Source organism: Anopheles coluzzii, chromosome 3 (genome assembly GCF_943734685.1).
Source record: "Anopheles coluzzii chromosome 3, AcolN3, whole genome shotgun sequence".
NCBI classification, from domain to species: Eukaryota; Metazoa; Arthropoda; class Insecta; order Diptera; family Culicidae; genus Anopheles; species Anopheles coluzzii.
The window spans coordinates 43069809-43096719 of record NC_064671.1 but is presented as its reverse complement, the minus strand read 5'-3'; the positions used below and the strand labels follow the sequence as shown (position 1 = coordinate 43096719).

The following is a 26911-nucleotide window of genomic DNA, read 5'->3' as shown; positions in this document are numbered from 1 at the left end:
AAACTGGTTACCCAATTGATTATCGCTGCAAACTTTCGCCGTAGGTATGAACAGCTGTCAGATTTATGCGCACGGTTAAGCCGCCCGCCGGTTAATCCGTCTCCGGATAATCGACGTTTTATTGTATTCAATAAAATTTGTGTCATCATGAACCGAACAAAACATTTTAAGTTTTAAAAACACACATCAAAACATAATTCGATAGTTTCCACCCAATAAGTGCGGATTTCCGAGCGGGCGCTGTACGTTTTGATGAAGATTGCTCAAGCGAGCACGCCGCGTGTACCTGTCATTTTAAAAATTGTCTACTGGGCATTGTAGCCTAGCAGAGCCATCTAGCGGACACTAGTAGAAGCTTTTATTGCAGTTTTGTTGCAGTAGCACAAAGGGTTAGTTCATTCGCAACTTATTGTGATTTTATACAATGTCGTGCAATCATTGTAGTATTTCCAGCAATATATTCGTATATTTTAAGGGGTTTTCTTATATTTCACTTTTGCTATGCACTCCCAATTACAAATTCCACAATTTTGAGTTTGACAATTGACCTGATTGACGTTTGTTGAATTTACCTGTCACTTGGTAAGATCACACAATCACCCACTGTCCAGCTGCTACGCGATTCCGTCTTTTATTTACAAAGGAAAAACTTCACGCCTGCTGCGAGCTAAGTCTGAATCGGAAAAGCACAGAACGCACGGAAATTTGTTCATTTCGTCCCAGTGCCCGAAGCGGTCGTGCCAGGAAAATCGTGTACCACGCGTGCGAATTCCTTCTCGGTCGTTTTACCGTAGTGCCAAGTGAACCGCGAACTTTCCCCTACTCCCCCATTCGCTCACGGCCGTTTTCTGATAATCGGTCGTGCAAAAGGGGTCGCAAAGAACACAGCAAAAAAGAGCGACCACAATCCCATCCAAGTGTGCGTGCGTGTGTACTGTGTGTGTGTATGTTGTGCGCGGTAAACAAGACATTTGTTTTGTTTATCAGCACCATCCCGAAAAAAAGGAACAGAAACACACGCACACACTCACTCATACAGACACAAGTTTCGCGCGTTGCCCCGCGTGAACGGTACTGCTGCGTAGCAGACAAAAGCCACTTCCGTAGTTTTGCGTATTGCCCTCGCCGTCGCCGTAGTGTCGTCGTCATCAGCTCGCTGCTGCTCGCTGGTGGTAGTGATTTCCAATCGTTCCCATTAGCCCCCCACGTGCGCATCGCCGTAATTCGCGATTTTGCGTATCCTTGGAAGCATCCGCCAGCAGCATCTTCTCCGTCTGTGTGCAAGTGTGTGCGCGCGCGCGCGCGCTCGTGTGTGTTAAGTTACTTCTTCGTGCCACATCACGCACAGCTTACATCGTCCGCAGCCGCAACAGCATCGTCGTGTGTTTTGCGTACGCGCTAGCGCTTCCAGACCGTCACCGTCAATGTACAGCAGCAAGGATGAATTGCGAAATACTACCGCAGGACATCCAATCGCTATTGGAATACTTCGCCAAGAACATGTACCGCGCGAAGGATTGTGAAAATGTACGTATCGGAGCCTTCCTGTACCACCGTACCGTCTGTAATATGGGGCGACATTGTTGCGCCTTCGCTCGCGCAGTTGGCCCACGTGGATAGCATCGATGGGTGCAAGGGGTGGTGCAAGGGGCGGTGAGCTATAAGCTGCAAAACGAGTGCAGAAAAAACGAGGGTCGTAAACAGTGGCGCTAACCCAGCCGGCCAAAGAAGAACCCCAGCAGTGGGAGCAGCCATCCCACCCTAACCTATTCACCCACATTTCCTAGTGACGTTGACGTTTTATCATCAAATGGTCGCCCCCAGCTCCCTGTCCCTGAAGTGGGGCGTTGTTGATGTTGCATGTGCACACTTATTTTGATTCTTATTTTTCGTTGCCTCTTCCACTCTTCCATCAACCGCGGGCGAAGTTGAAGCGATAAGCGCGGTGCCAGCGCACAAACCCTACGCAAAGACCTTGCAGGCGCCACCGTCCTTGTGCGGTATCTCCCCCTCCGCCCTCCCGGGTCCACTCCCGCGCGCTTGCCACTGTATTGGTGATCCCACGGGAATCGTGAATAACATCAAAATAGACAACATGTCAGGAACGAGAGAAGGGAACGTGGGGAGGAATGTTGTGAAACGTTGTCTGATTTGTGTGTGCTCTCGATCAAAGCAACCCAACACCGCGATACAAACACACACACACATGCATACAACACGTTGTACAATCCATACAAGAGTGAGAGGTGTAGGTAATTTGTAACAGTAGTGCGCTCTCTCTTTCTCCCACGTGCACATGGTTTACTACGCGCTTAAGTAACAACCTAGCGGCGCAGGTTGGTGCGAATCGCGGATTTCCAATCTAGCGCAGTGGGCGTTAAAGGAGGAAGAACCGGGTGGGAATGTAGTGGGGAAGCAGGAAATCGCGGAACAGTGCGGAAATGATATTCTTAGTCTGTTAGTGTATGTGTGTAACAAACAAAAGCGAAACCGTATCCGCCACATAAGAGAAAGAGAGAAAGAGCGTGCGAACCAACAAAAGAAGAAGAAGAAGAAGAAGAAGAAGGAGAAAGGCCAGACACCATACAACAATTTCGTTTCTTCTCTGCTCTTTGTTGCAGTCCCTCCCCCCCCCCCCCACACCCCTCGCGCCCTATACACTATCTCAGTCGGTGCTGGGTTGCTTTGTGTGTTTGGGGGACACGTTATGGGGTTGTTATTTTTATCCAAAAGACGCGCCATATCATCACCCTCTGCTTCGATCGCGGGTGTCTCGCCCCTCGTCGAAGAGTCTGTTATGGCCTGTTATGGGGTGTGCAGGTAGCCGCTTTTCCCTTTAAACTCGATCTCGTGTGTGTGTGGCGGGGGAGGCTTTAATTTAATTTTCGCTTGAAGGACATTTCCCGGGCAAAGGGAGTTTTCCAAGCATTCTCCGGAGACCGGAACCAACACCAGCTGCTATTGTCACTGACCTTTCCCGGGACTAGTATTGCAGTTGGAAGGCTTTTCTAATTTAAATTATTCTTTATTACGCTTTTGTCTCCAATTGGGACTGTGGGAGCTGGAGCGTGTGAGAAACCATCAGCAAATCAAGTAGTCGTTGACGATGCATATGTGTCTGAGCAGCAACAAGTAGTCAATCGTCACACGGAGCAATTGAATGTGGTTCATGAAACAGAATTATTACAGAAAAGTGGGAATTATTTTAGTGAAAATGTGATAGCTCAGATTTATTGATTTGTAGGTAAAAAGCACAGTTAAAAGCACCAATAAGAAAACTTATGTGTGTGAAAATGGATTGTTTAGATGTGCAATAAGGTTTTATTCAAAGCCATTTGGATGGTCAAACCACAACATGTGTGGTCTGATATAAGCAGGAACCTACATTTTTGAACGATTAAACAAGAAGAGCTTTTAATTTTACACGAAAAAAAATCATAATAGAATGGCAACATAGCTACAATAATGCCGGTAAACCATTGACCATTGTGTATCAGTGCGTTTTACATTGCAAGTATGCTACTATGGTTACAGGGTTTGTCAGTAGTTCTCATAGCAGTGGGACACTTTATTGACGCTTTCTTCCTTGAAATTATCTTAATGTAATTAGAATTGGGCTCTGTAGCACTCTTGTTGGACGAATCCAGTAAGAATTTCAAAGGAGCCTATCCAATTTCCGTCATATGAATTTCACTTCTCTATAAGAAAGAGTCAAGGAAGTGTCCCACAATTATGAGAACCCTTGGAAAACCCTGTATGGCTGTTTAACAGTGGATCTGATCAATCCAGAGAAAACGGATAAATGTTAGGTGCCTTTGTCTTGTCGCTCCTTATTGCGCAACGGAGATGTTCTGTTCCATATAAATGCGTAATTATTTTTTATTTATTCAATCCAACGGGTACAGTGGCCTAATTGAAGATTTGGAAAAAAGAAACTGTGTACAATAATCATTACAATTTACAAGATTTACAAATTAGATTATGATAAATACAAGATAAAGTAATAGAATAATCATGCATAAAATGTTTCTATTATCTACATTAACATATGACAACGAACTAATATTGGAATATAAATTAAATCACACATTTTCTCATATTACTTCCCGTGCATGTCGCAATGTTATTTGTTTACATCGCAATTCATTTTCTGCCCACGTTAGATTGGCTGTGCGGGAAAGGTGGTGGGAGCAAGGCGACACGCTAACGGGTGTGTTAAAATGTGTGTAAACAGTTCTATTTAAAAACACTCACTTTTTAACCGATAAATCGCCGGTTTTGTAAATGAGACAGCTGACACGAAGTTAAAAAAAGGGCTTACCAAATTAACAGCTTTGCGGTTGTTTTGATTAGTCGCTACGGTTACTCTGGTTGAATTGTTGCACCCGGGTCGATTGCTACGATTGGGCAAACAGTGCCGCTGTATGAAGGAAATCAAGCCCGACACTCTTTCGACCGCATTCCCACACGCCAAATCATTTTCACCCGTTCGCGCAACGGAGCCTTGCGTGTCGTCTGCACGCGATTGAAAGTAGCGCCACTTTCCCGTACGCAAGTTGTTTGATCGCTTGTCTTTTTTTTCCCCCGTTCCAGGGCAATGACGTTATGCATCGGTGTAACGTACTACTCCAGCAGGACTACAGTGTGATCGAGATCAGCAACAGTACCGGTGAACTATCCTCGCACTATCCCAGCACCCTGCTGATACCGGAGTACGAGTACAAAAGTCTCTCCAGCAGTGGCAGCGCGGGCATCAACAATACTCAGGCACCAACCTATGCCGCCGGTGGTCCGAACAATGGGTACGCCAGCATCAATGATTATCTTACCCGCACGGGACAGCAGCCACAAACGCCGCAGCAGCAGCAGCAGCAAACTTCCGTACCAACTGCCGGTCCAGGGCAGCAGCAGCAGCAGCAGCAGCAAACCATCTACGAGACGACGTACGATGGCAACAAGCTGCGCGATCTTATTAACAAGGCACGGTTTGCCCGCTGCCGGGCCCGGTTTCCGCTGCCGGTCATACTGTACAAGGGCAAGTACATCTGCCGGTCGGCCACGCTGTCCGGTGGGCCGGAGATTTACGGACGGTCCGGGTTAGATTACCTCTTCTATAGCCTAGACTCAACTGCTACCTCACCGACGTTAGATGGTAAGCATTGTGTGTGCGCAAGCCTCCTCCACATATTGATTCTTTCACATCTTGCCTTGCAGAGGAAGCGTACGAAGCGCGCGAAACGTCACTGCCGGAGGACACGTTCGAGGAACCGATCACGAACAGCGACTGGCAGCTGTTCGACCGGGTGCGCAGCCAGGACATAAAGCTGCTGAAAACGCTAAACGTCGGCACGATCGTCGACTTTATGGTGGAGAAGAAGAAGGTAAAGTTCGGCATGAACGTGACCTCGTCGGAGAAGGTGGACAAGGAGAACCGGTACGCCGAGTTCAAGATCGTCTCGCTGCCGTACCCGGGCTGCGAGTTTTTCCGCGACTACCGCGACAACAACTACTCCGGCGAGGGGCTCGTCTTCGACTGGTCGCAGGCACACGTGGACGCGAACATTGGCGTGCCGGACGATACGGTGGCGGCCCAGCTCCAGATCGACTGGGACAACTACAAGGACTGGGATCTGGTGAAGATCACGCAGAACTACCTGAAGCTGCTGCTGCGCTACCTGCAGGACAGCAGCTCCGGGTTGCTCATCCACTGCATCAGCGGCTGGGACCGGACGCCACTGTTCGTGTCGCTGTTGCGCCTGTCGCTGTGGGCCGACGGTGCCATCCACCAGTCGCTGAGTGCGGCCCAGATCCTTTACTTTACCATCGCGTACGATTGGCTGCTGTTCGGGCACAATCTGCCCGACCGGCTCAACAAGGGCGAGGTGATATTTTTCTTCTGCTTCTACGCCTTAAAGTATATTGCCGAGGATGAGTACAGCATTTTGGGGCAGCGGTACGTGGTGTGCACAAGCTCGGGGCGTACAGACGTACATTTTTTTCTCATTCTTTCCGTTTTCCCCTTTTTGTTTTGTAGATATAAAAGTAAGCATAGCAGCGGAAGCAGTAGCATAGGCGTGATACGGACGGACAGCGAATCAATGCTCGACGGTATACTGCTCGATGGGGAAAGTAGAGGCTCGAGCGTTTCCCTCAACTCGACCTGCAGCTGCCTGAGTGGGCGAAGCTCGTCCCAGCACGATACGCAAACGTGCATTAGTGTCGGTGGCAACGGTGCAATCAGTGGTGGTGGCAGCGGTGGTGGTATCAATGTTACGATCGGTGGTTCAAGCATCCAGCATCACGCGACGAGCGGTAGCCGGCCAATTGTCGGTGTGCACAACTCGCACGATGACAGTTTAAACGCGAGCAATGGGTAAGAAAGTGGTGCCATAGGGATTGGAGTCGAGGATGTTCATTAGGCTCTGGTCGGAGAGTATTGGCCAAATAATTGGGATTAGCGCGAGAGTTCGGCTTTTTGAGTTAGAGAGCAGGTATTAGACACACCAAGCACGTGTTTTCATGTTTTTTTAGGCGTTTGTGTAGCGAGTTATTTCATTTCAATTATCACTTTCTCTACCCTTTTCACTTTAGTTTAAAGATGAACTCGAAAGTTTCGATACTTTTGTTTAGACGTGTCTCATTATCAAAATCAACATACGAAGATAACGCGTTTGTGACTCGCTTTAGATTCTTTTAAATTTAGAGTAGCCTTATCCACTCTCTTTCTCGCTCACTCTCTGCCGGCCTAGACGAGCTATCCCTTCACACACACACGTGTATTTTGTATTCGTATCCTTTTTTGTTTATCCTGTTTTTATTTCTTCATCGCTTTCACGCATTGTGATCACGCTATTCTTTTTCTTCTTCCTTTTCTCGCTCTCTTATCCATCACACCACACATTTATCCGGTTCCCAACTTCCTTTCCTTCACGTTACCTTCCCTTTTCCTCCCCCCCCCCCGATAGCAATGGCTGGTTAGCGCATAGTCACGATAGTAATAGCAGTATTGGATGCATATCGAACGATAGTACTACTAATCTCAGTAATCATTGCGCTTGGTCACCGCAACCGAACAGGTTAGTAGCACAACCACCCTCCGCCCCTTTTTCTTGTTTGTTGTATTTGTTGTTTGTGCCTGTCTCGCGCGTGTTTCCCCTTTCAAAATTTATAAACAACCGCGTACCGGCAAAAGTCTATGCTTCCTACGATCTTATGTTATGATCATTATGTATCGCGTACCAAAACAGTCTGTTCTTTTGGAACGCATTAGTGCAGCAATTTAGTGCGTTAATGCTACCTTAAAAGTGCTTTTGCTTTCTTTCTTTCTTCCCCCCTCCGTGTAAATTGTGTAGAATTGTTTCGTTTGGTTTTTTATATGATATATTTTCATTTGCTTTATAGAACTAGTCCCGTCTCAGTGCCGGTGGCGAGCCGATTAAGACAGCGTCAGGAGTCGACGTCCTCCCTGTCCGTCGGCAGCTGGCAGATGATATCTGGCACCGGCAGCCTTCGCAGCACGGACTCGGCCACGGAATTGCACCATGCTGCCAGCCAACACCAGCCGCACCATCATCATCATCATCACCATAACCATCACCACCACCATCATCACCATAATAACCATCATCAGCAGCAGCAACAACAACAACACCAGCCACAGTTCCACAATGTATATAGCAATAACGTTTACGGCAACAGCCATGCTGTCGGTGGCGGAACAATATCCTCAGACACGATCGCCACCACGCCGAATGCGAATCAGCACCTGCATCATGGCGTAGGACATACAGCTGGCCAACCTCCTCCTCCTCCTTCTGGGCCACCTCATCTGCACCCGATGCAACAATCGCAAGACTCGAGCTGCTGCACACTGCTCGACGACGAATGTTTCAGCTCGTCCTACAGTCACGATTTCTACGCAATGTAAGTGTGGTGCGCATAACCACGTGGCGTGCGTTCTTTAGCTTTTACCCATTTGGCTTTATGTCTTTCTTTCGTTTTTTGCGCAATTTGCAGGCGTCGTGAACGGCTGAATCAAGTGCGAACATTGTTCTACAACTGCTACTACTCGACAATCGCATTCAAATTCAAATCCGTACCGGACTCGGCGCTCGGCAGCCTGCTTGGGAACTTTGCGGAGAAGGTAGGACTTGCCCACCGGACCTCGGTTTAGTGTACCAACTGTCGACTGTCGTTCCACACTCAGTGACTCAGTGCTGCCTCCTGCCCACGCCTAAAGCGCTCCATAAATACGTACTGTTACGCACGAGCTAACATACGCGGGAGCTTTAGCTAGTTAGATTTTGCAAAACGAAAAGAACAAATACCGCCGACGACGGGTGGTGCTGCAGATGAAGTGACGAGGAGAATGTTTGTCTTCCACCACGCGGCTGTGCTGGAATTGATTTTTTTTTTCGTTTGTTTTTTTTTTCATTCCCATCCCTTGCTATTTGTTAATCTTTTTTTCTGTTCAGAATTTTTATCATAAAATTAATAATACCTATCCTACGAGAATTATACAGCGAAAGGACGTTGGTGTGTGCGTGCGCGCGCCCTTGCTAACGAAAACGGCGCCGGGAAAGAATTTGTTGTTTTGGTTCGAAATAAAGCGCAAAACTGTGACTGCAGAAAGTGATGTTCGGTTCGGGGAGGGGTTAGAGCATTTGGATTTTCTATCGGATATAATAATATACTCAAATAACAGGGCAAATTGATTCTTGGAACATTTTTTTTGTGACATGGTAACGGTTTTTTGGTGGAGGTTTTGATTTGATTTGAAAGAAATTGGGTAACTTGGCAACACTGTCACCAAGTTGCCCGAACCAACAACACTGCACTGTCAGCTGAAAATTGCTGAACAGTACACTGCCAGCAAGTGTGCCAAGCGGCCTGTTTTCGTAGTAGCGTCCCTTCGATACAGACAACTGTGATTGAAATTGGCTTTCGACGTGCATAAACTCAGCTCCATACATCATGTCCGACCTAAAACAGTGCCCGTTCGAGGTGACGCATCTGATCGAGGGCAAATCGTTCGCAATGCATATCGTCAAGTGCCAACGACAACATCCGGACATCAAACTGGCCCGATGCCATCTCGACACGTCCCACCTGATGCGGGAGGAGGAGCTGCAGCAACACATGAAGACGTGCACGAGCCGTGGCCAGCTGGATGCGTACAAGTACAGCCTCACGACGGGGGCCGCTAGCCGTGTATCGAGCCTGCCCGATCCGGCCGACGATCTCATCATCAACACAACCGAACCGATCATACGAAGAGGAGGAGGAGCCGGCGGCGGCGGCGGTCGTGGTCGTGGTGGTGGCCGCGGTGGCACTACCAGCACAACGGTCGGACAGACGTTGCTGGACGATACCGAGTGTTGGGACGATTCGGACTGCAAGGCGTACGATCCGCTGGAAAGCTGCCGAGCGAAAAAGAACGAAAATGCAGCCTTTATCACACCGAAGATAAATCAGTTTGTGGAGCAGCGAACGGCTGCCGCTGTGCTGAAGAACGACAGCGGGACGAAGCGAGAACCAACCTCGGACGAAGAATTCGGTAGCAGTGCACTGAACGAGCGCCAGAATGATCTTGAACAGTTTGGGCTGCGACGAAACGCTTCACACGGGGCGAATGCTGGAAGAGTTGTCAGTGGCCGGTATGGCGAAATGAAGCAAGAACCAGGTAGCTCGGGCAGCAGGGAACGTGATGATAGACATTCCGGAGAGCGGTCCAACTCTCGCAGCGGGTATGAAGCGGGTGAACGGAACCCGTACAGTAGACGATCGGATAGCGGTGGGTATCACGATCGAGAGCGGCACGGATACGATCGTCGTAGCGATGGATATTCGAGCAGAGACCGGTACGACAGTCGGCACCGTAGGGATGGGTATGATTCGGAATCTAGGAGCTCTCGAGGATACGGTCGAAATGACGATGATGGTTCCCGCAACCGGGGACATGGCAACGATAGGTACCAACCGTACGGAGGTAGCTCCTATCGATCGCACAGAACGAGTGATTCCACCGAACGAGGTAGTGACTATTCTGCGAAATATCCAAACCACGAACGTGACCATTAATTTTAACGAAAAATCTGAACTGAAATAATGCTGTTAGCGGTACGACTTAGCATAGAACAATGTACAATGAAGGAAATGAATGGAATTATTTTAGCGAATAAACATGCAACGGAAATTGCAAACGCTATCGTAGCAGCCGTAGTCAAATACTCTTCTGTCTGGCAACACTGCTATCAAACGGAGTTTGACACGTCTGCTGGCTGTCAATTCGGAAGTTCCAAAAGCGAGTGGAAAAAAACATCCCTGTTCGTGATTCGACGAGGTGAGTTTTTATCGCAATCTACTCTATTAATTTGTGGATTTTACTTATTTTAAAGGCAGGGCGATTATACGTATACAGTGTGTAACTTTCTCCCGTTGTGTCTTGCTAAAGAAAAGCTACAAAATGCCGTATTTCGTGGTGTATTTCATAGCGTATTCGGCCGCAAGACAGTGACGTTACATCACAGTTGCTTTATTTTGATGCTGCACCAAACGAGAGACTTGCATCCTTGGGAAACAAACAAATTTGTTTAATTGTAGCTTACCATTTCTCGTTTTCCACCCCGTTGGTTTTCCGTTCCAGCCAGTCATCCCAGCAAAAACTAGCAAAAGATGTCTCTTGGACCGTTCTTCCGCTCACCGTTCACCGACCTGACCGCGTCGATGGTCAACTTCCAGCAGTACGACAAGTGCGGCGAGCTGGAGATGGCTTCGATCGACTGCCTCGAAGCGTACGGTACTGTGCGCGGTGCGAAGAAGTGTGCTGATCTGCTGGCCGACTTCCAGGAGTGTGCGTTCATGACGAAACAGATCGCTAGATTCCGGGTATGTAAACAAACCCTTCCTTCTAGAGAGGCTTAGCCATCAAAGTGCGCGTTTATTTTAAAATGGTCTTTCCCGAACGGTGCTTTTTTCTTTCTTTGTTCCCATAGGCAATGCGAATGGAAAGACATCGTCAGGGATGGAACGGTGAGCGCAAGGGCGATGGATATTACGCACCACCGCCGCGTGTCGATGCCTACTAGAGAGTGCGTTAGCTGTGAGCACATCCGCAGCACGGGAGGCACCACCACTAGAGGAATCCGCCTATTCCTTGTAAATTAATATTGAAATACATTCATCCGTTATATAGACAATTTCGGGAATTGTTTCCAAAAACCGATGATTACATCCCGACATTATTGTAGAAACGACACGGGGCGCTTTTGTACGTTGTACTCTTCATTGATCGGTAAGCATGGTAGGGTGCCTGTGTACAGCTCTTCATGAGTATTCTATTTGGTGTAATGACATACGCAGTCATGTCAGGCTTTACAGGCTTTTCAGACATTGAATTAATTCAAATACAACGCAGTCGGATTGCGTACGACATCCTACTTCAAAAATTCCATAATTCTTTTAAGATTCATACAAATCTTGAAACGATTATGGAATATCTAAAGATCAATATCTTCAAAGATTCATGAATCGTTGAAAAGCTCGGAAAACGTCAGCGGTCGCAATTTTCATCGTACGTGTAGTAGTAGTCTAAGCACGAAGACGCCCTCGAACACGACCAATAAGCGTTCTGCAATAGTGGGTTGCAAACATGGGTTTAGGATACATTCCAGAACCCTTATGGTTTGGTGATGTGTTCCAGGATTGGAATGCATTCAGGATTTGTTCTAGGACTCTCATGACTTTTGGATAAGCGTTTAAGCTGGTATGTATAGGTGCAGGATCAGTTCCACGACCAATACGGGTTCAGAAATAGCTCCAGGGCCTGTATTGGACAGGATCAGTTAAACGAACGGTATGGATGCAGAATCACTACCAGGAATGGCACTAGATTAAGTATCAGTTCTAGGACCTGGAACTGGATTCGAGATCAATTTTTGGGCCATAGTGGTTCCCCCCGGCACCCAGGATGAATCTTCAGATTAATTGTTTCTTCTTAGAAGATTCACTGAGGCACAGAAACCTCCAATGGTCATTGTTACCGTTTTGGGACAGCGGGTCATCAACAGAAAGTACCAAAAAAAAACACACAACAAAAAACAGTACATTCTGTGTTTGTGGTTCATTTTTAATGTTTCTTTTTTTCTCATTCTTTTCTGCACTCCTTTCTCAAGGGATGAATATCGGGGGGGAGATTATGATATTTTTTGTCGAAATATGGTGGTGTTCTGAATGAAATGTGTACCAAACGGTTCTTAAAATCTTCCTGGCCTTTGCCCTTAAACACTGTTCCGGGGAATTGCGTGAAGTATTATTTGTTTGAATCAAAACGGGCGTCGCCGCGCTCATAATTATTGACTTTCATAGGTGTGGGCAGTCCTTAGTATCGCGTGGATCTTAAATTAGCAAACCAGAAAAAAAAGTATAATTGTAAAAAAAGTCTGTCTATTTTGACCATCGAAAGGGGGAGTGTGTCCTCCTACCCTTGCTGCACTTTACACACAAGATACACCTGACACCTGACTGAAGAATCTCTTTTATCTCTCCGGCTGCAACGCTCTAGGCTCTAGTTTGTTCTCTTAAGCCACACTAAACACGATGTTGTTTCAGTTTATTATCATCCTTTATATGGCTTGCTCGCTCTTTTTCTTCCTCTCTCGCTCTCACTCACACACACACAAACGCGGTATCTTGTATCGCTATGTTCTCCACGATGATGACAATGATGATGACTAACGATGATCATGTTCTGTCCTTTTCGATGTCATTTCCATGCACCACATCTAACTCGATTCCCGCCGAAGTGTGTGACTCCTCTCATCCTATGCAAATAGTTCCTCGTTCCTTTCTGTGTTCCAATGGTCAGTATTGTTTTTAACACTAAACAAACGCACAATATAATATGCAACGGGACAGGACTGTGTGACACACTTCACTAAATGAGCTTACCACAAACAATAGTAAACACACAGACACACTGGATACATAACAGGCATAAGACAAAACACCTCCATTCTAGCAAAAGATCGACGCGTTTTCCTTTTTGCGTGTGAGGAAAGGAACTTCCTCATGCTCCGACCCTGCGGATATCAAAGGTAGGTAAAGGATGTTGCGCCTACTAGATACTCCCAAACACGATCACAATGCGTTTCCCTTTTGTGACGTACAGATGATCCCCCCCCCCCCCCTGATTGATGTGACTTTGTATGCAGTGTGTCTGTGCTCCCCTATATCTGTGGTAGGCTGCGCTACCGGCTTTTGCTTTGAATCTTTTACGTACACAATCTCTTACTCCCTCTCGGTCTATGACTCACCCTCAATTTTCTCTTATTGCTAGAAACAATTACACACTTTCCATTTTCCTAATGCTTCGACCGTCGTCCGCGTGCCATGCGTGCTGGCTTTCCTCGCATGCTCATTTTTTTATCTTAAACCGTAATGCACCGCGCGTTGCTTTTCTTCCTCTCACTGTTCTTCTGCATACATCGGATCGAATGATGATAGTAAGGTAGAGAGCGCAAGCTGAACCGCCGATCGATCGCAGACCAATCGAGTCCAAACTAGCCTATCCCCGGACGTCGATGGAATAGAGAGCCATTTCATCTCCGCCCAGTTCCACCGAAGATCGAAGAAGGATGCTTATTACGAGACATTGTTGTTGATGTTGTTGCTGTTGCGGTGATTACTGCTGCTGCTGCTGCTGCTGCTAACGGTGGGAATGATGCTCACCGTTCTACTTTAGCTTGGCATAGAAATCAACCTGATCGTTGAACCAACTATAGTACTGAGCAGCAGCCTGTTGGGTACTGTTGAAGGCTTTTCCCAAGCTTTCCATGGAAAGTTTCCCACTGTATCGAAAGATAAGAAGAAGAAAAAAGTTATCATTCATTGTTTTTATGCTTCAAAAACTGAATAAAAGGATATTGAAAAAAAAAATACATATTTTAAAGCATTATTTGTCATGAATTATACCATCAATTTTGAAAGAAAAAGCAATATAAAACAAAACTTCAATTAAAATTAAAAGAAAAATATAAAATAATGAAAAATAACATATAAAGAGAACAAAGAAATCATTAAATAAATAAACATATCACGCTGTAGTAGAACGTTACGATTGCGATCGAACCTGACGTTACGAACATATGATAAACGATAATGGTTAAGAGAATTTACATATTAATAGCGTTATGAATTACACTGACATCATAAATGATTATTCGTTAATTAACTATTCCTTGGAAAGAGTTAATATAACCGATAAATGAATTTGGGCAACAGCAAATCCTTGTGAACATTGACAAATCCCTGTACACCACACCCCTTACACTTACACAAACACCTGTGTCTTGAAGAACTCGAACGTGTGCTTGTACGCATTGGACGCAAACGTGCTCACGGTGTCACAGAACGCGCATGATGCATCACCGATCTTCTTCGGCAGTCCCGGTGCGTACTGTTCAATCTGAAGCAAAAAAAAAAGGAGCAAAATACAATGAATTTACAGCACACACACACACACCAGGCACACAGAAGAGGAGAAATGGAAGGATACTTACGAAATCAGCCACCACTGGGAGCTTCTGCTCGGCTAGCAGCTTCATGTTGGCGAAGCCCTTCTTCGTACCATTCCAGAGAACTTTGCCAAAATCTATCGAAAATTCTACGTATGGTCCAAGGGCCTGCAAGTGAACGAAAACAGGAAAAAGGACAGGATCATTAAATGCATATCCACATCGATCCCACTGCTCACTCTGCTTACCTTGCTGGTGGCTTGATAGTACACCGGTACGTTCGTTTCGGCCCACTTGTAGCCGCGGGCACTGTACTTCATCGTGCAGGTCCACGCATCCTGTACCGCCGGCAGCAGTCCGGCCTGCTTCAGCGTCTGCCCGGTGAACGAAGCCTCGAACTTGCCGCCGGCCCGGTACGTGTCATAGCCTATGAGTGCGCCCGTCACGCCGAACAGCAGGAATGTGGCCAGCAGGAAGCTGCAGAGGACGGAAGTGACCGAGGAAGAAGATTTGCTGTTCACCTTTGACGATTGCTTCTTCTTCGATTTGCCCTGCACTTCCTGTATGGATGAACAGAAATACCAAAAAAAGAATAAAATATTTAGTAAAGTGCTGTTCATTTTAATTTATAAAATAAATTTGTTTTTTCATTAAACAGAACTAAATCTTCCCGATGAATCCTGAACATCAATTACCTTCTTCTGGTTTTGGTTTTGGTTAGCAGCGTTCTGCGGCTTCTGTTTTTGGGCTTTCTTGTCAGCGGACGACTTCGGGGCCATTTTTAAATAGGTGTGCTTTTTTTTTGCTTTCTTACAAGTTATAGGTAAATAATAATTCGATGCACCCTGCGTTCCTTTGATGGGATGTATAGACAATACCAGTTGTGGGGTTGTTTTTGTTACACTTTACACTTTACACTTTGAATAGTTTAACCACGGGGGGTACGATCAGTACGGAGGAGATCGTTCCTCAGACACGACACTTTACACACACACAAGAGGATGTATGGAATGTACAATCACGACCAAGACAGGGAATGCAACTATTGTGGAGAGGAAAACAAAGCAATGACGGTTATCGAACGGTTTGTGCACGGACACTGATAGGGAATAACACCCAATAGAATCTGAATTGGTTTCTTATCGAAAGCAAAGGATTCACGCGGTAAACCGTGCGCTAAAAGTTGTTCTAAAATTGCCTTCTTTTCAGGCTAAATACTGCCCCTCTGTCTGATCTGTCCGGTCGAATTGAACAAACGAACTGACAGTGGATCTGTAAACGCTCCTTAGACTACACCTGCACCAAACCAAGCAGCAGCAGCAGCAGTAGCGCCTAACGTGCAAATATGTTGCAAAAAAATCGAATCAAACCGATTAGCATCTAAAAAGGACGAGGTCTCTACATATGTGCATAAGATTCACTGCTATCGTCCCCCATTGCGTACGCGCACGAGGTGAACAAACAAAGGCGGAAGGGTGCGTGCGCTTGTGTGCCAAAGCTTCATGCTTCATCGAAAAGAGCATGAAGGTTTTCATGCACCATAACGTGCCACCCCAGCAGCTTAGCTTTTGGAAGGATGAATTTTCTGGCCTCACCGCATCAATATCACAGTACAAAGTCGAGCGCCTTTATCGAATCAATGAACAGGGGCGGCAAGCGGAAACCATGAATGAAAGAATACGAATGGTGGTTGGTGTTGTTGTTGTGGGGGAGCTCGTGTTGCTATTACCCTAATCGGTTGCTAATAATTTTCCTATATGGCCCTCACTCCCGGCGGGAAGCAACCACAGGCGGCCAACGGGCCAGCACACGGCGCAACATATGTAGATCATTGTACAGCAGGCAGTAAGCAACACGCTTGTCTGGAATGCATGTACGAGCATGTAAAGAATGGTTTACATCTCTCAATGGAATGGCCGTCTTGTTTGCACTATTACAAATCGAACTTCTCGTGCTTTATTCTACGCCTTTCTTACACCTTTCTGTGTCCCTCCCCGAAGCGCACGCCCAAGCTTCATTGAAAAGTGCGTGTAAAGCAAGTTTATTTTTATCTGATTTCGATCTGATCAGAGCAATCTGCGATCGAATCAATCGATTCGATCATGCGCATTTCATCCCATCACGCATACGCAATTGTTGAAAAGATCAGCTAATATATACGCATAAAGTCCCAATATATCGTCAACGATTGAGAGGTGGAAACGATTTCACTACGTGCAAATACACACACACGCACGTTTACATCGCGCATCATTACGTAAGTGCGCCAAGGGCGTAAATTACGCCTAAAGCCACCCTACACACGTGCAGTACGGTGCGAAGGCGCATATCTGTACGCAAAACCGGTACCGGGGAATTGTAATTGTTGTGTCCGCACAAAACAAACATGAGACGGTGGTGTGTACGGCACAAACAGAATATGTATATTTTATTCTACTCTTTGGTATCGTTATACAATAACACGTAATACACAATAACGCATACACACACGCAATGCGGGGAGAGGACGACTGGTCCTGCTCGCGCCGCGATCCTCACTGAGGACGTCACAGGATGACAGCCTTGCTGTCAACAGTGAGCCCTCAGGATCAGGCAGCGGTCTGTCCACAACAGTAATGAAGCAGCGATCGCGGCTGCATCGAGCACTACTACTACCTGCATCGGCAGCAAATGTGTCTTGATAAAAGCCACAATTAATACAATTTTTGCTGCTGGTGCTTTCGTTAATTTTGTACCAAGTACCAATTGTGCCTTTCTAAAAGATTCGCGTCATCCTTGCCCTAGAATTCGCCCCGCGTACCGGTAATGGTTTGAAGCAAAAATCCAAAAACGAAAATACTTTTATTAACGACACTTGTTCAGACCAATTTTGGAGCACACACACACACACGTACAAGACACGGGGCGGCTGTGTGTGTTTGTCGATCGTTTGCGATTTTTCCTTTTGTCTGCAAGCTGTAACACCATGTCGTTCGCACTGCGGTTCTGACACCAATAAATCGGTCAAATCATCACTTTTATACTTGTGTTTGATTTTTTGTTGTAGGATGTTAACAAATAAAGCCTCTTTTTGTGGGTCAATGTTTGTAAATAGGCCTTTTGCAGCGAAAAGCAACAAATGCCGTTGCAATTTGAACGCAATGAACGCTTCTAGAACATACCAGCAACGTGTCACACATCAGATAAATGTGCTAAATTCAGCAACAAACATTTCACTAGAAAAACTAACGTACTTTCTAAAGCTTTTACCGGATTTCACGTCCTTCCTTTTACTGCTGTTTCTACCTCGATTTTCTGCCACGCGGCATTTCTATATTCGCCTGGCCTTTTGGTTAATTTATTGTGCCTTCGAATGCATACAGGCCTGCGCAAATCATAGGCTTGTTATCAGTGCCACATGCCCACTTAGGGGCTCTTGCAGTTACGGGAATTGACCTTCCTAAAAAAAGCAGAACACCCCCTTCTTATCGCCCAACACCGTCGACGAAGGTGACAGGGTGGTGGTGTGAGGTTCGCGATGCAGTTCGCGACCATTCGGAAAAGGCCACATCACATTTTGGCGGCTGCGATAGGTGCGGAAAACAGCTGTTCTGGGCTGATATGGCTGAAAGAAAGGAGGAGGGGAACTGCAGTTTTAGGTGCGTGGACAATAATAAAGTAATATCTCGATCTGATCGGACGGTCACCGATTTATGTTATCCAAGGCTATAAGTGTGGAGCAAAGGTTAGGATCTAGAGGATGCAATAAATCAAAGCAATCTAAGCGAAACGCTGGGTGCCTGGCCTGGACGCCAACACAGCCAGACCGCGTAAGTAAACAATTAACGCGTGACGCATGGCACAGTGCGTTCTGATTTGATCATCGCTTTTTTTGAATATGCCACTGCGTCTTTTTGTGTGAATGCGTCCGGTAAAAAAGCAGCTGTTTCAATGATCCGGTATGATGTCAGTGACTTAAAACAATCCACCGATGATGAGGAAGCGCCTTGCCTGCGGAAGTTGCCTATGGGCCTCAGCAGAGTGTAGCAGGCCGTTCGGAAAGCAATTATGTCCACTGCACTTTCTAAATCAGTCTGCACGCATGCGCGCACCGGGCGGGCAGGGCAGGGAGGAGATGGAATAATTTCTGCATGCGAAATATCGTCACGTTCAGCCGGCTCTACGTAATGGCATTAGCCATTATCCAGGCCGCCCGGGTAAATGAGGTGCCGGAGCTTCCATCCAGCAGTACGATTTGGTCGATTTGGTGCTGCCGTCGTTTCACCACCGAAGCCATGTTGTGTGTGTGCGTTGTGTGGGGTTTGCAAGCCGGCACACGCAAACGAAACAGAGAAAATCGCGACTTCAGCCACGGTGCGACCACGTTTGCAGGTAACATCGCCCCGTCACCCCGTCGATTACTTAACGGTACCTCTGTCTCCTTTCCTCTCACTCTCTATCTCTCTCTCTCTCACACACACACACTGCTAACGGAGCGCACGACAGCCACTTGAACTGCTGGCAGTTCCATTAGGAGTTTTGGAAAGATCGACAAACCAGTGGGTCCGTCTCCGTGGTGCCCCCCTTGGCGACAGGTTTTCCGTTTTCGGTTAACTATTTTGCCTCTTAGACTTGGTTCCGAAACATTCTACCTATGCAAGACGGTAGCGAGCGAGAGAGAAGACATACGAAGATAGGTGGGAAGTGTGAAGCAAGATTGTTCAACCCCCTTTCGTCGGCACGGAAACGGAGAGGATGACGATCAAGTAGCCGTTGGTTGTTTTTTGTGATGGTGGAGGCAGTCCACCGGTTTCTTTTGCCGGTTGGCACGGCCTGTCCCGATGATGCTGCGCGATCCTCTCGGGCGTGCGCGCGTCCGCGTGTGTGTGTGTGTGTGTGTGTGTGGGCAATGTGTAACCGTTACAATCGCGGTCGGGAGGGACTGGCCAGGCAAGAATGATCCAAACAAAAGCTTTCTTCTCTTCGCATTGAACCTATCATCTCCGAAATGAGTTGCTTTGACGGGACGGGGCACAGGGGGTCAGCAACCTTCCTGATTATCTGAGCTCAAGAGCAGTGTGTTGTGCATCGCTGCTACACAAGATAAACAGAAAGTGATAACGGGGATGCAACTGCTGAGGCCCGAAGCATCTCCCATAGTATGCTGGAGTGACGACGTTCTTCATTTGTCCATTTCAATGGGAGGTTAACGATTTGACGAATAGCATGGACATTTTTTGCTACTCTAGACACCATTAACCACTTTATTCCAGCTTCCTTAGCCCATATAGCAGAGTATTATGGTAGAAAGTGGAGCCAAGAAACGGATGAAGATGTGAAATCTCTGTCTGCCAGAAAAGCCGGTGAAACCTGGACGACCCCCTCCGGCCGACGATTGTTACTCATTCTCACATGAAATTAACACAAATTCACCACCGTACAACACTCGGTACATACTGGGCGCAATTGCACCGCAGCGCTTCACAATGCACCACCCCCGGCTGGGTGTACGTGGTGAGGAAGTAGTGGCAATTGTACACGCAAACCATCACATTCCACATGTAACACACCATTTTCCGTGCATGTTGTGCATGTTTCGATCGCAAAGAAAAAGCAATACGATGATCATGTACTTGTGTGGCTCTGGTGGTGATGTGCCGCCTCTAGCCCGGCATAAGATGCAGCATGCAAGAGATTGGAAGCAGCCGGAAAGCGGTACACAGCCCGTCTGATTCTTGGCGTTTAAAATATTGTTTGTAGAGAAAGTTTGCTCACTGTCCTCTCGCGGCAGTGAGTACTCCGTGTACACGTCACTAGCCATCGGACACACTGGCTAGTGTGAATGTAATTTCAACGCTGAGAAGCAAAAAAAGGGAGATTAATTAAAAGCTATCCCTCTTGCTGCGCGAAATGTGCTTAGTTTAACCCCAAATTAAGGACATTCTCTGCTCGGAGATGCGTGTGAAAGAGTGAAAAAGATAAAAGCTAACGTTACACCCGTTTGGTGCCGAAACGGCGTGTAGAGACGGGAGTCGCAGCGGATCTTTTTTTTCATTTCATGGTAGCCCTTGTGAGCTCGTGTGGCGGGAGGGTTCAAGATGTATCGATTTTCTCCCTTCCAGCGAACGGCGACCCGTGAAGGGATGAACATTCTGCCGATAAGCTTTAGACCCCGCTGGGTAGTTTTGGGGCAGATCACAAGCGCCCGCTCCTCACATCTTTGCCTCCTTTTGTGCCTCTGGACACATTTTCACCGGATCCACTCGCCAGCTCGCACACACACACACACACAATCATATACAAGCACATAGCATCGGTGGCAACGTGTGTGCCATTTGGAAAGTGGTGGTACATTCGTGGCAGTTTGCTGTGATAGCATGCTCGCGGCGTCCTCCCCGGAAAGCGTTTTCAGTGTTCCATCGCCCTTGCTGTCTCCGCTTCGAGATGCTCTACACACGCAAGCACGCACGCACGCATACGCACACACACGCTCACGCACACACGCACGGACGTTCGCTGTCGTAGGCTGGGGGCACGAGGAAATTGGGCATAACCGCACACACATACACACACAAACACGGCAAAACGTTAGCACAACTCGATCAATGAAAATTGCGGCCACGGAGTTACATCTCTCGCACACACGATGGGCTACTAGGGAGGAATCGTTCCACACACAGCCAGGGCGCACACATCACCATCATCGCGTCACACCCCGTTTCCACACACCTTTGTCTTTGCTGTTACGGCGGCGGCGTTCGAGCGGTTGTTTAACCCTGCCGCACCAACCAACCGAGCCAACGACCGCGAGGAGAGTAAAACCTGGGACAAAAATGTTTCGTGAGAGAAAAAAAAACCAACCGTAGCAACCGTGGCGGGTACACTAAAAACAAGCTAAACCTAGTAGTACTGTGTACAGGTAGTAGTTTTCCGTCGTGGAAGGTGTGAGTGTGTGAAGAAAAAATCGGCAACGACAAAATGCGTGGCTTCACGATGCACAAGCAGAAAATCAACTGTGAGGAGTGGGAAAAAAGGCTGTTAACGACCGATTGGATTCGTTTGTGGGCCGGGACAAGACGGGGGGAAGCGGTGCGCACGGGGACAAACCGTCGTGTTGTCAAAACGGCTTTCGCGTTGGCAGCCGCAGCTGTCACTGGATCGGTTTACATGCGATGGTTGAGGTCGGATCGAGCGTACTGTCGAACGGCTTTTGTACGCAGTTGGGGGAATTTGGGTTTGAAATTATTTAAAGAAATTTTAAGCGGAATTTTCATTAGCTTGAAAATATCAATTATAAAACAATTAATATTTTTGCTCTTTTACACACCCTAAATGCAATTTATACACATTTGGGTACTTTAGCAAGGACTGTGCATTACACTGCTTCTAGACGACCCAAAAAATCTTCCGCGACAATTTTTTGCGACACTTTCTATCTGTCAAACCGTCCTTGTTTTAGCACGAATGTATGGCTTACTTTGATCGTAATGTCGCGAAACGCGAGCGTTGCCTTTCTGTGAAAATTTCACAAACCCGCGACAATCACGGTTACCTCTGATTTTGTTCTAAAACTGAGATGTTGTTTTAGAACAAAGAGCTCGCAGAAAATTTGTCGCGGTACAAAAGTTGGTCGTCTAGAAGCAGTGTTAGTGATGGGAGCTCGGAATCGGATCTACCCGATTCCGATTCCGTGGTCAGAATCAATTCTGGAGCCGATTCCGAAGCCGATTCCACAGTTGACTCCGGATCCGATTTCGAAGTCGGCTCCAGAACCGATTCCGCTATCAAAATCGGCTCCGGAATCGATATCGAACTTTGAATCGCAATTTTCCCCGGTAACGGAATCATGGTTGACTCCAGAAATGGAATTAACTCCGCAAAGAGAATCTGTTCGTGAATTGAAATAAGAAATTTCAGAAGCGAAATTAGTCCGGGAATCTCCATGAGAATGAATAGTTTACAAGTAAATTTTGATTCTTTCCGGCTATCAATACGGACCATCACGGACTAACCGGATCATCATTGGACCCAAAGGCCTACGCTTATAGAGATGCCGGAATCGATTCCGCTTCCAAGCCGATTCTGATTTAGGAATCAGTTCCGATTCCAGAGCCGATTTCGATTTTTCATCATTCATCACTACTGAGCATTACCTACAGTCTGTTCACCGGACCTATGTAGACCGTTATGAATGTGTAGGTCTCGTTATAGAAAAGAAAAACTCCAATGAAAGACTTTTTTGTTCATTTGAAGAAATTTGAAATAACAGTTGTTGTAATAAATGGTAAGAAATGTTTGTTAAGAATAAACACTGTTTCATCAATATAACATAAGTAATGATATTTCACCTTACAAATGAGATGTAAAATGTGTCTTATAAAATAACCTTCAATTTCGGCGCTACAGATTGATTTAAAAATCATTACACTACCTACCTTTAGTATACTAGTAACCGATTCCAGGCCTTCGATTTTCTTCTTTGACTGCTGAAGCTCTTCGTTCAGTTTTTCCACGTCCGACAAAAACCGAATGAAGTGGTCCTCACCTAATAGTTTGCTGCAGTTTTTCTGCGATGAAGTATCTGTTGAAGAAGAAATATCAAATAAGGCTTCTTCGCATTGATTCCAACACCGTTAGAATGGTGCTTCCGTACTCACTCAGATAGCTCAGTATGGCGAGCGAAGTTTCCACATTGCTCCGGTACAACCCTAACCAGACGGCAGCCGATTCAGGATCTTCCAACAGGCACAGTGCCAGTCCGTAGTAAATCATCTCCGGTCGCGTGATGAAGGAGACGTTCTTGAACAGCATCGTGAAGGTGGCCGATGCCTTCGGTGCGCTGAACACGTACCGTTCCACCAGCAGTTGAGCTGCCTCATCCAGTTCGCGGCACGCTTTGGGTTGCGTTGTCAGCGAGCTGAGGATCGTGAGGAACTCGCTGCCACCCAGCGTGAGTCTATAAATAAGCACACAATGACGGAGTTAACAATCGGCCGGCTGCTAGACACGGAGAATCGGTTGTTTGGTACACAATCGACGGCCGCATGGAAGGATCGGGGCTTTTTTGCTTGGGGCGGGGGCTGGGAGTAGTTTAATGCTGAAGTTTATGGATTTGCTCCGATTTTTTTTACAGGCATGGTGTGGTACCGCCGCCGCCTGCACCGTATTGTCATTCAATAAAAATACCAAACTCGGCAGCTGAACCATCTGAAATGTGATCTGCATTTCGTAATGAGCGGGACGGGTACAACAGGTTGCCGCTTCCGAAAACGGGCTTGACACACGGCGGTGACGCGATTGAGCAATCCGCGGCACGGCGTCAAAGGAACGGTTTCACATTAATCTCTTTTCTGTCGAAAGATTAATGTGCTAGGGCTTAGCGTGAGATACGGAGTGGAGGGAAGTCAATATTTTCCGACAATCGTACGTGATTGTATTATCAGGAAAAATAATCACAGTTTTTCAGTATTAAGAATAGATTCCGTTTGAATTAATAAATTGATTTTGTTGTAAAATTGCACACCCTGAATGAATGGATTAATTTTTGTTTTGTTCTTACCTATGTGCACGATGCAGTCGAAGGATACGCACGACGTAATCGCTCGTGAAACGGTTATAGTTTTTCAGCTCCATCACCGGCACCATGATGTCCTGCCACACCTTCAGCCCAACGTCCAGATCGTTGTACCCGCCCTGACCCAAGGCCCACAGCAGGCTCAGTCCAATGTTGTGCCGGTTCTGGTACGAATTTCGCAGTATCGCATTGCGAGCGAGATTATTAACACAGGCCGACGGATAGTGCATCGCGATCGCCTGCAGTATCACCTTGTGTCCGAGGTGGGGCAAACCCTTGTTCAGATCGCTGGCCAAATTAGACAGCGTCAGGTCGTAGAAATATTTCACATTCTCCTCGTTCGCCTTCCCAATACACTCATCAATCACCGTGCGCAGCGCGGTGGGCATCGTTTTGTACGGGTAGGTGGTCGGTTTGCTGCTGTACAGTGGGTCGGCGGCCGCATCGTCCACCCGCAGTTTGTCGTTCAGTATTCCAGTCAGTGCCTTCAGCAGCATCAGATGATTGTCCTTGAAGCTTACGTTCACGGCCGCAAGCTGGGAGTGCAGATCCGGCGCACTGATCGCACGTAAGGCCGCATCCAAGCTCCTGTACGTCTGCTTGGCCGGAGCTGCGCCCGATTCCGGTTCCCGTTGCTGATTGTTTTTGTTACTGCCACCGCCCTGCTGTAGCGCCTGATCGCGTACAGGTGTCGCCGTCCGCTTGCCATTAACGGGTGCGAGCGTCTTTTTCGGGTCGGCCTTCGCACCGGCGTTGGCGTCCTTCAAACCGTTAAATTTCGCAAACACATCGTCCTTCACATCGCTGTACAGGGAGCAGATTTCATCCATGTCAACTAAAAATAAAGCCACCACAACCGACACGACACAGGATTAGACTACGGGTACGGGTAGAATCAAGTGCTGTACGGCCACCGAATGATGCTGCTGCCGGTGTGTTACGGTATTGCACGGAAGCAAACTAGCGACTGAGCTGCAGCGTCCACGCATCCGACCGTGTAACCGGCAATCGAACGCACGCACGATCGGGCTAGGAACGGGGTGTGCATCAGCACAGTAGGCTGCCGGCAGAAAGGCCGGTACGACGGCGCTGTACGACGAATCGGCTCTATTCTCGATCACTAATTTTGCTCAGTTCGCCGCTTGCATCTAGCGCGCCGCTGACAAAGAGTCAATCGTTCCAAACTTACCCATGTCTTCTATTTTTGGAGCACTCTCGGATCCATTCTGGGATTGCGTTTTTTTGTCTCCTCCCGTCTGTTTACGGGATTTCTTCTGTTTGCCAACAACCGCCCAGTCGGCAGCCATTATGCGGCCGGGGTTGATGGGTTTTTCTTCTTTTATTGTTTTGACCAAATTAAACGCGAAGCCTAATTAAATTAAACCCGATTGGCCGATTGAATGACCGGGATTGCACAAGAAACGAATAGCAGCTGAGGAGGGGAAGGGGGACGCCGTTTAACGCCGGGATGGAAGGATGCGTTGTGGGAAAGGTGAAAGCGATAACACAAACGCAACAAACAGGATAAAGAATAAAGAGATTTGCTATTCCCACCCGTTTACAGTTTACACGATTATCACAGACACAGGGGAATGGCGACTATTGCACCGAAATTCGACGGAAGTTTGTGCCACTCTGCACAGATATTGCAAGCGAAACAGCGGGTAGAACGAAAACGAAACACGAATTCACGGTTCGAAGCGGTGCACGATAGAAAACATACGTTTTGACAGCCGTTTGTTTTCCTGCGATACGTGTCTACAGTGAGTGCTGTTGCAGTAAGCGCATCTTGTTTTTTTGTATTTGACATAAAAGCATGTTTTATTTCGTTTGGGGATTTTTGAAATATTTTTGCACGATTTTTTTTACGTTAAAATACTACCAACATTCTCAATGGGTTTGTTCAATGGTTTATCTGATTATCACATATCTTTCCTCCAAAAAGCACGGCTCCCCTTCACGTCATCAGCAGTGCTGTGATGTGATTTTCTAGCACAGCCTGCGCCAGATTAGCGTTGTTTTTCACCGCCAGCGAGTAGGCGGACTCGCCGTCCTCGTTCGTCTCGGTAAAGCTAGCCCCGGAATTTAGCAGCTCGTTACAGGTGTGGGGATGGTTGCCGGCAGCCGCATACATGAGCGCAGTATTGCCTACGATGTCCATGTGATTGACCACTGCTCCGTTTTCCACCAGCAATCGGACGATCTCATTGTGTCCACCTGCTCCTGCCAGCAGTATCGGGGTGATCATGTCCATTGCTTGTCTGTTAACATCCGCACCACACCTTGAGAGAGCATAAACATTAAACCTTGTAAAATGAGCAGAGTAGGAGCAGAATTTAAGATTTGTTCACGTACTTGATAAGAATACTGGCCGCCGCAAGCTGTCCATAGTAGCACGCCCAGTGGAGCGGCGTGAACTGGTCGGCATCTGGAACGTCGACCGCCTGTTCCGCCCGTATCTGTTCCTCGGTTATTTCCCCTTGTCCGGTTTTTTCGTGAAAGTTGAGACAGATTTCACTGGGAATGTTTGCTTCCGTGTTGCCGCGCTGCAAGTTTGTTAGCACCGTGTTCGAAGGTTTGTACGGCAGGAAGGCACTTTTCCTTTTGCCGCTCGCCAGCAGCAATGGATTGAAATCCATCTTTCTGTGAGGGAGTGTGAAAAGTTAACAAAACATACGCGAGAGGGCAAATTTGTAGTATCATAAATTAAAACATTACCTATCATCCTCGGAATTTGGAGACGAGCTCATGGTGAACGAATTCGGTGTTTGTGTGGTGTTTATTTATATTTAAATCAAACAGGTAAACAAACGCACGTGACAGTGACTGTCAAGTTATTCGCAAG

At 47.1% G+C, this 26911-nt stretch overlaps 5 protein-coding genes across 6 annotated transcripts; 3 read left to right on the top strand and 2 right to left on the bottom strand.

Moving 5' to 3' along the window:
- Positions 1-591: 591 nt before the first annotated feature.
- LOC120958740 (myotubularin-related protein 14) lies at positions 592-8631 on the top strand. Of its 2 annotated transcripts, XM_040381731.2 has the most exons (7): positions 593-1527; positions 4594-5152; positions 5215-5953; positions 6035-6373; positions 6966-7076; positions 7402-7923; positions 8017-8631. In XM_040381731.2, the coding sequence occupies exons 1-7, from the start codon at positions 1441-1443 to the stop codon at positions 8171-8173; spliced, it is 2514 nt and encodes an 837-aa protein (XP_040237665.2). In that variant the 5' UTR covers positions 593-1440; the 3' UTR covers positions 8174-8631. The 2 variants fall into 2 exon arrangements, with proteins under 2 accessions (XP_040237666.2, XP_040237665.2); XM_040381732.2 differs by lacking the exon at positions 6966-7076 and having other exon boundaries at positions 592-1527.
- A 152-nt stretch (positions 8632-8783) lies between these two features.
- Positions 8784-10080, top strand: LOC120958742 (uncharacterized). Its single transcript, XM_040381735.2, has one exon. The coding sequence runs from the start codon at positions 8974-8976 to the stop codon at positions 10078-10080; it is 1107 nt and encodes a 368-aa protein (XP_040237669.2). The 5' UTR covers positions 8784-8973.
- Positions 10081-10212: 132 nt separating this feature from the next.
- On the top strand, positions 10213-11198 carry LOC120958745 (uncharacterized). Its single transcript, XM_040381746.2, has 3 exons — positions 10213-10342; positions 10646-10887; positions 10995-11198. Exons 2-3 carry the CDS (start codon positions 10675-10677, stop codon positions 11085-11087), a joined length of 306 nt encoding a protein of 101 aa, XP_040237680.1. The 5' UTR covers positions 10213-10342; positions 10646-10674; the 3' UTR covers positions 11088-11198.
- Positions 11199-12106: 908 nt separating this feature from the next.
- LOC120958741 (transmembrane protein 214-A) lies at positions 12107-25786 on the bottom strand. Its single transcript, XM_040381733.2, has 8 exons — positions 25256-25786; positions 24052-24901; positions 23150-23448; positions 22928-23073; positions 14762-15073; positions 14559-14681; positions 14334-14464; positions 12107-13847 (listed from the first exon to the last, which is right to left on the bottom strand). Exons 1-8 carry the CDS (start codon positions 25371-25373, stop codon positions 13733-13735), a joined length of 2094 nt encoding a protein of 697 aa, XP_040237667.2. The 5' UTR covers positions 25374-25786; the 3' UTR covers positions 12107-13732.
- Positions 25787-25855: 69 nt separating this feature from the next.
- LOC120958744 (DNA-binding protein RFXANK) lies at positions 25856-26899 on the bottom strand. The gene is made up of 3 exons (XM_040381745.2): positions 26785-26899; positions 26422-26709; positions 25856-26348 (listed from the first exon to the last, which is right to left on the bottom strand). Exons 1-3 carry the CDS (start codon positions 26814-26816, stop codon positions 26024-26026), a joined length of 645 nt encoding a protein of 214 aa, XP_040237679.2. The 5' UTR covers positions 26817-26899; the 3' UTR covers positions 25856-26023.
- Positions 26900-26911: the final 12 nt, after the last annotated feature.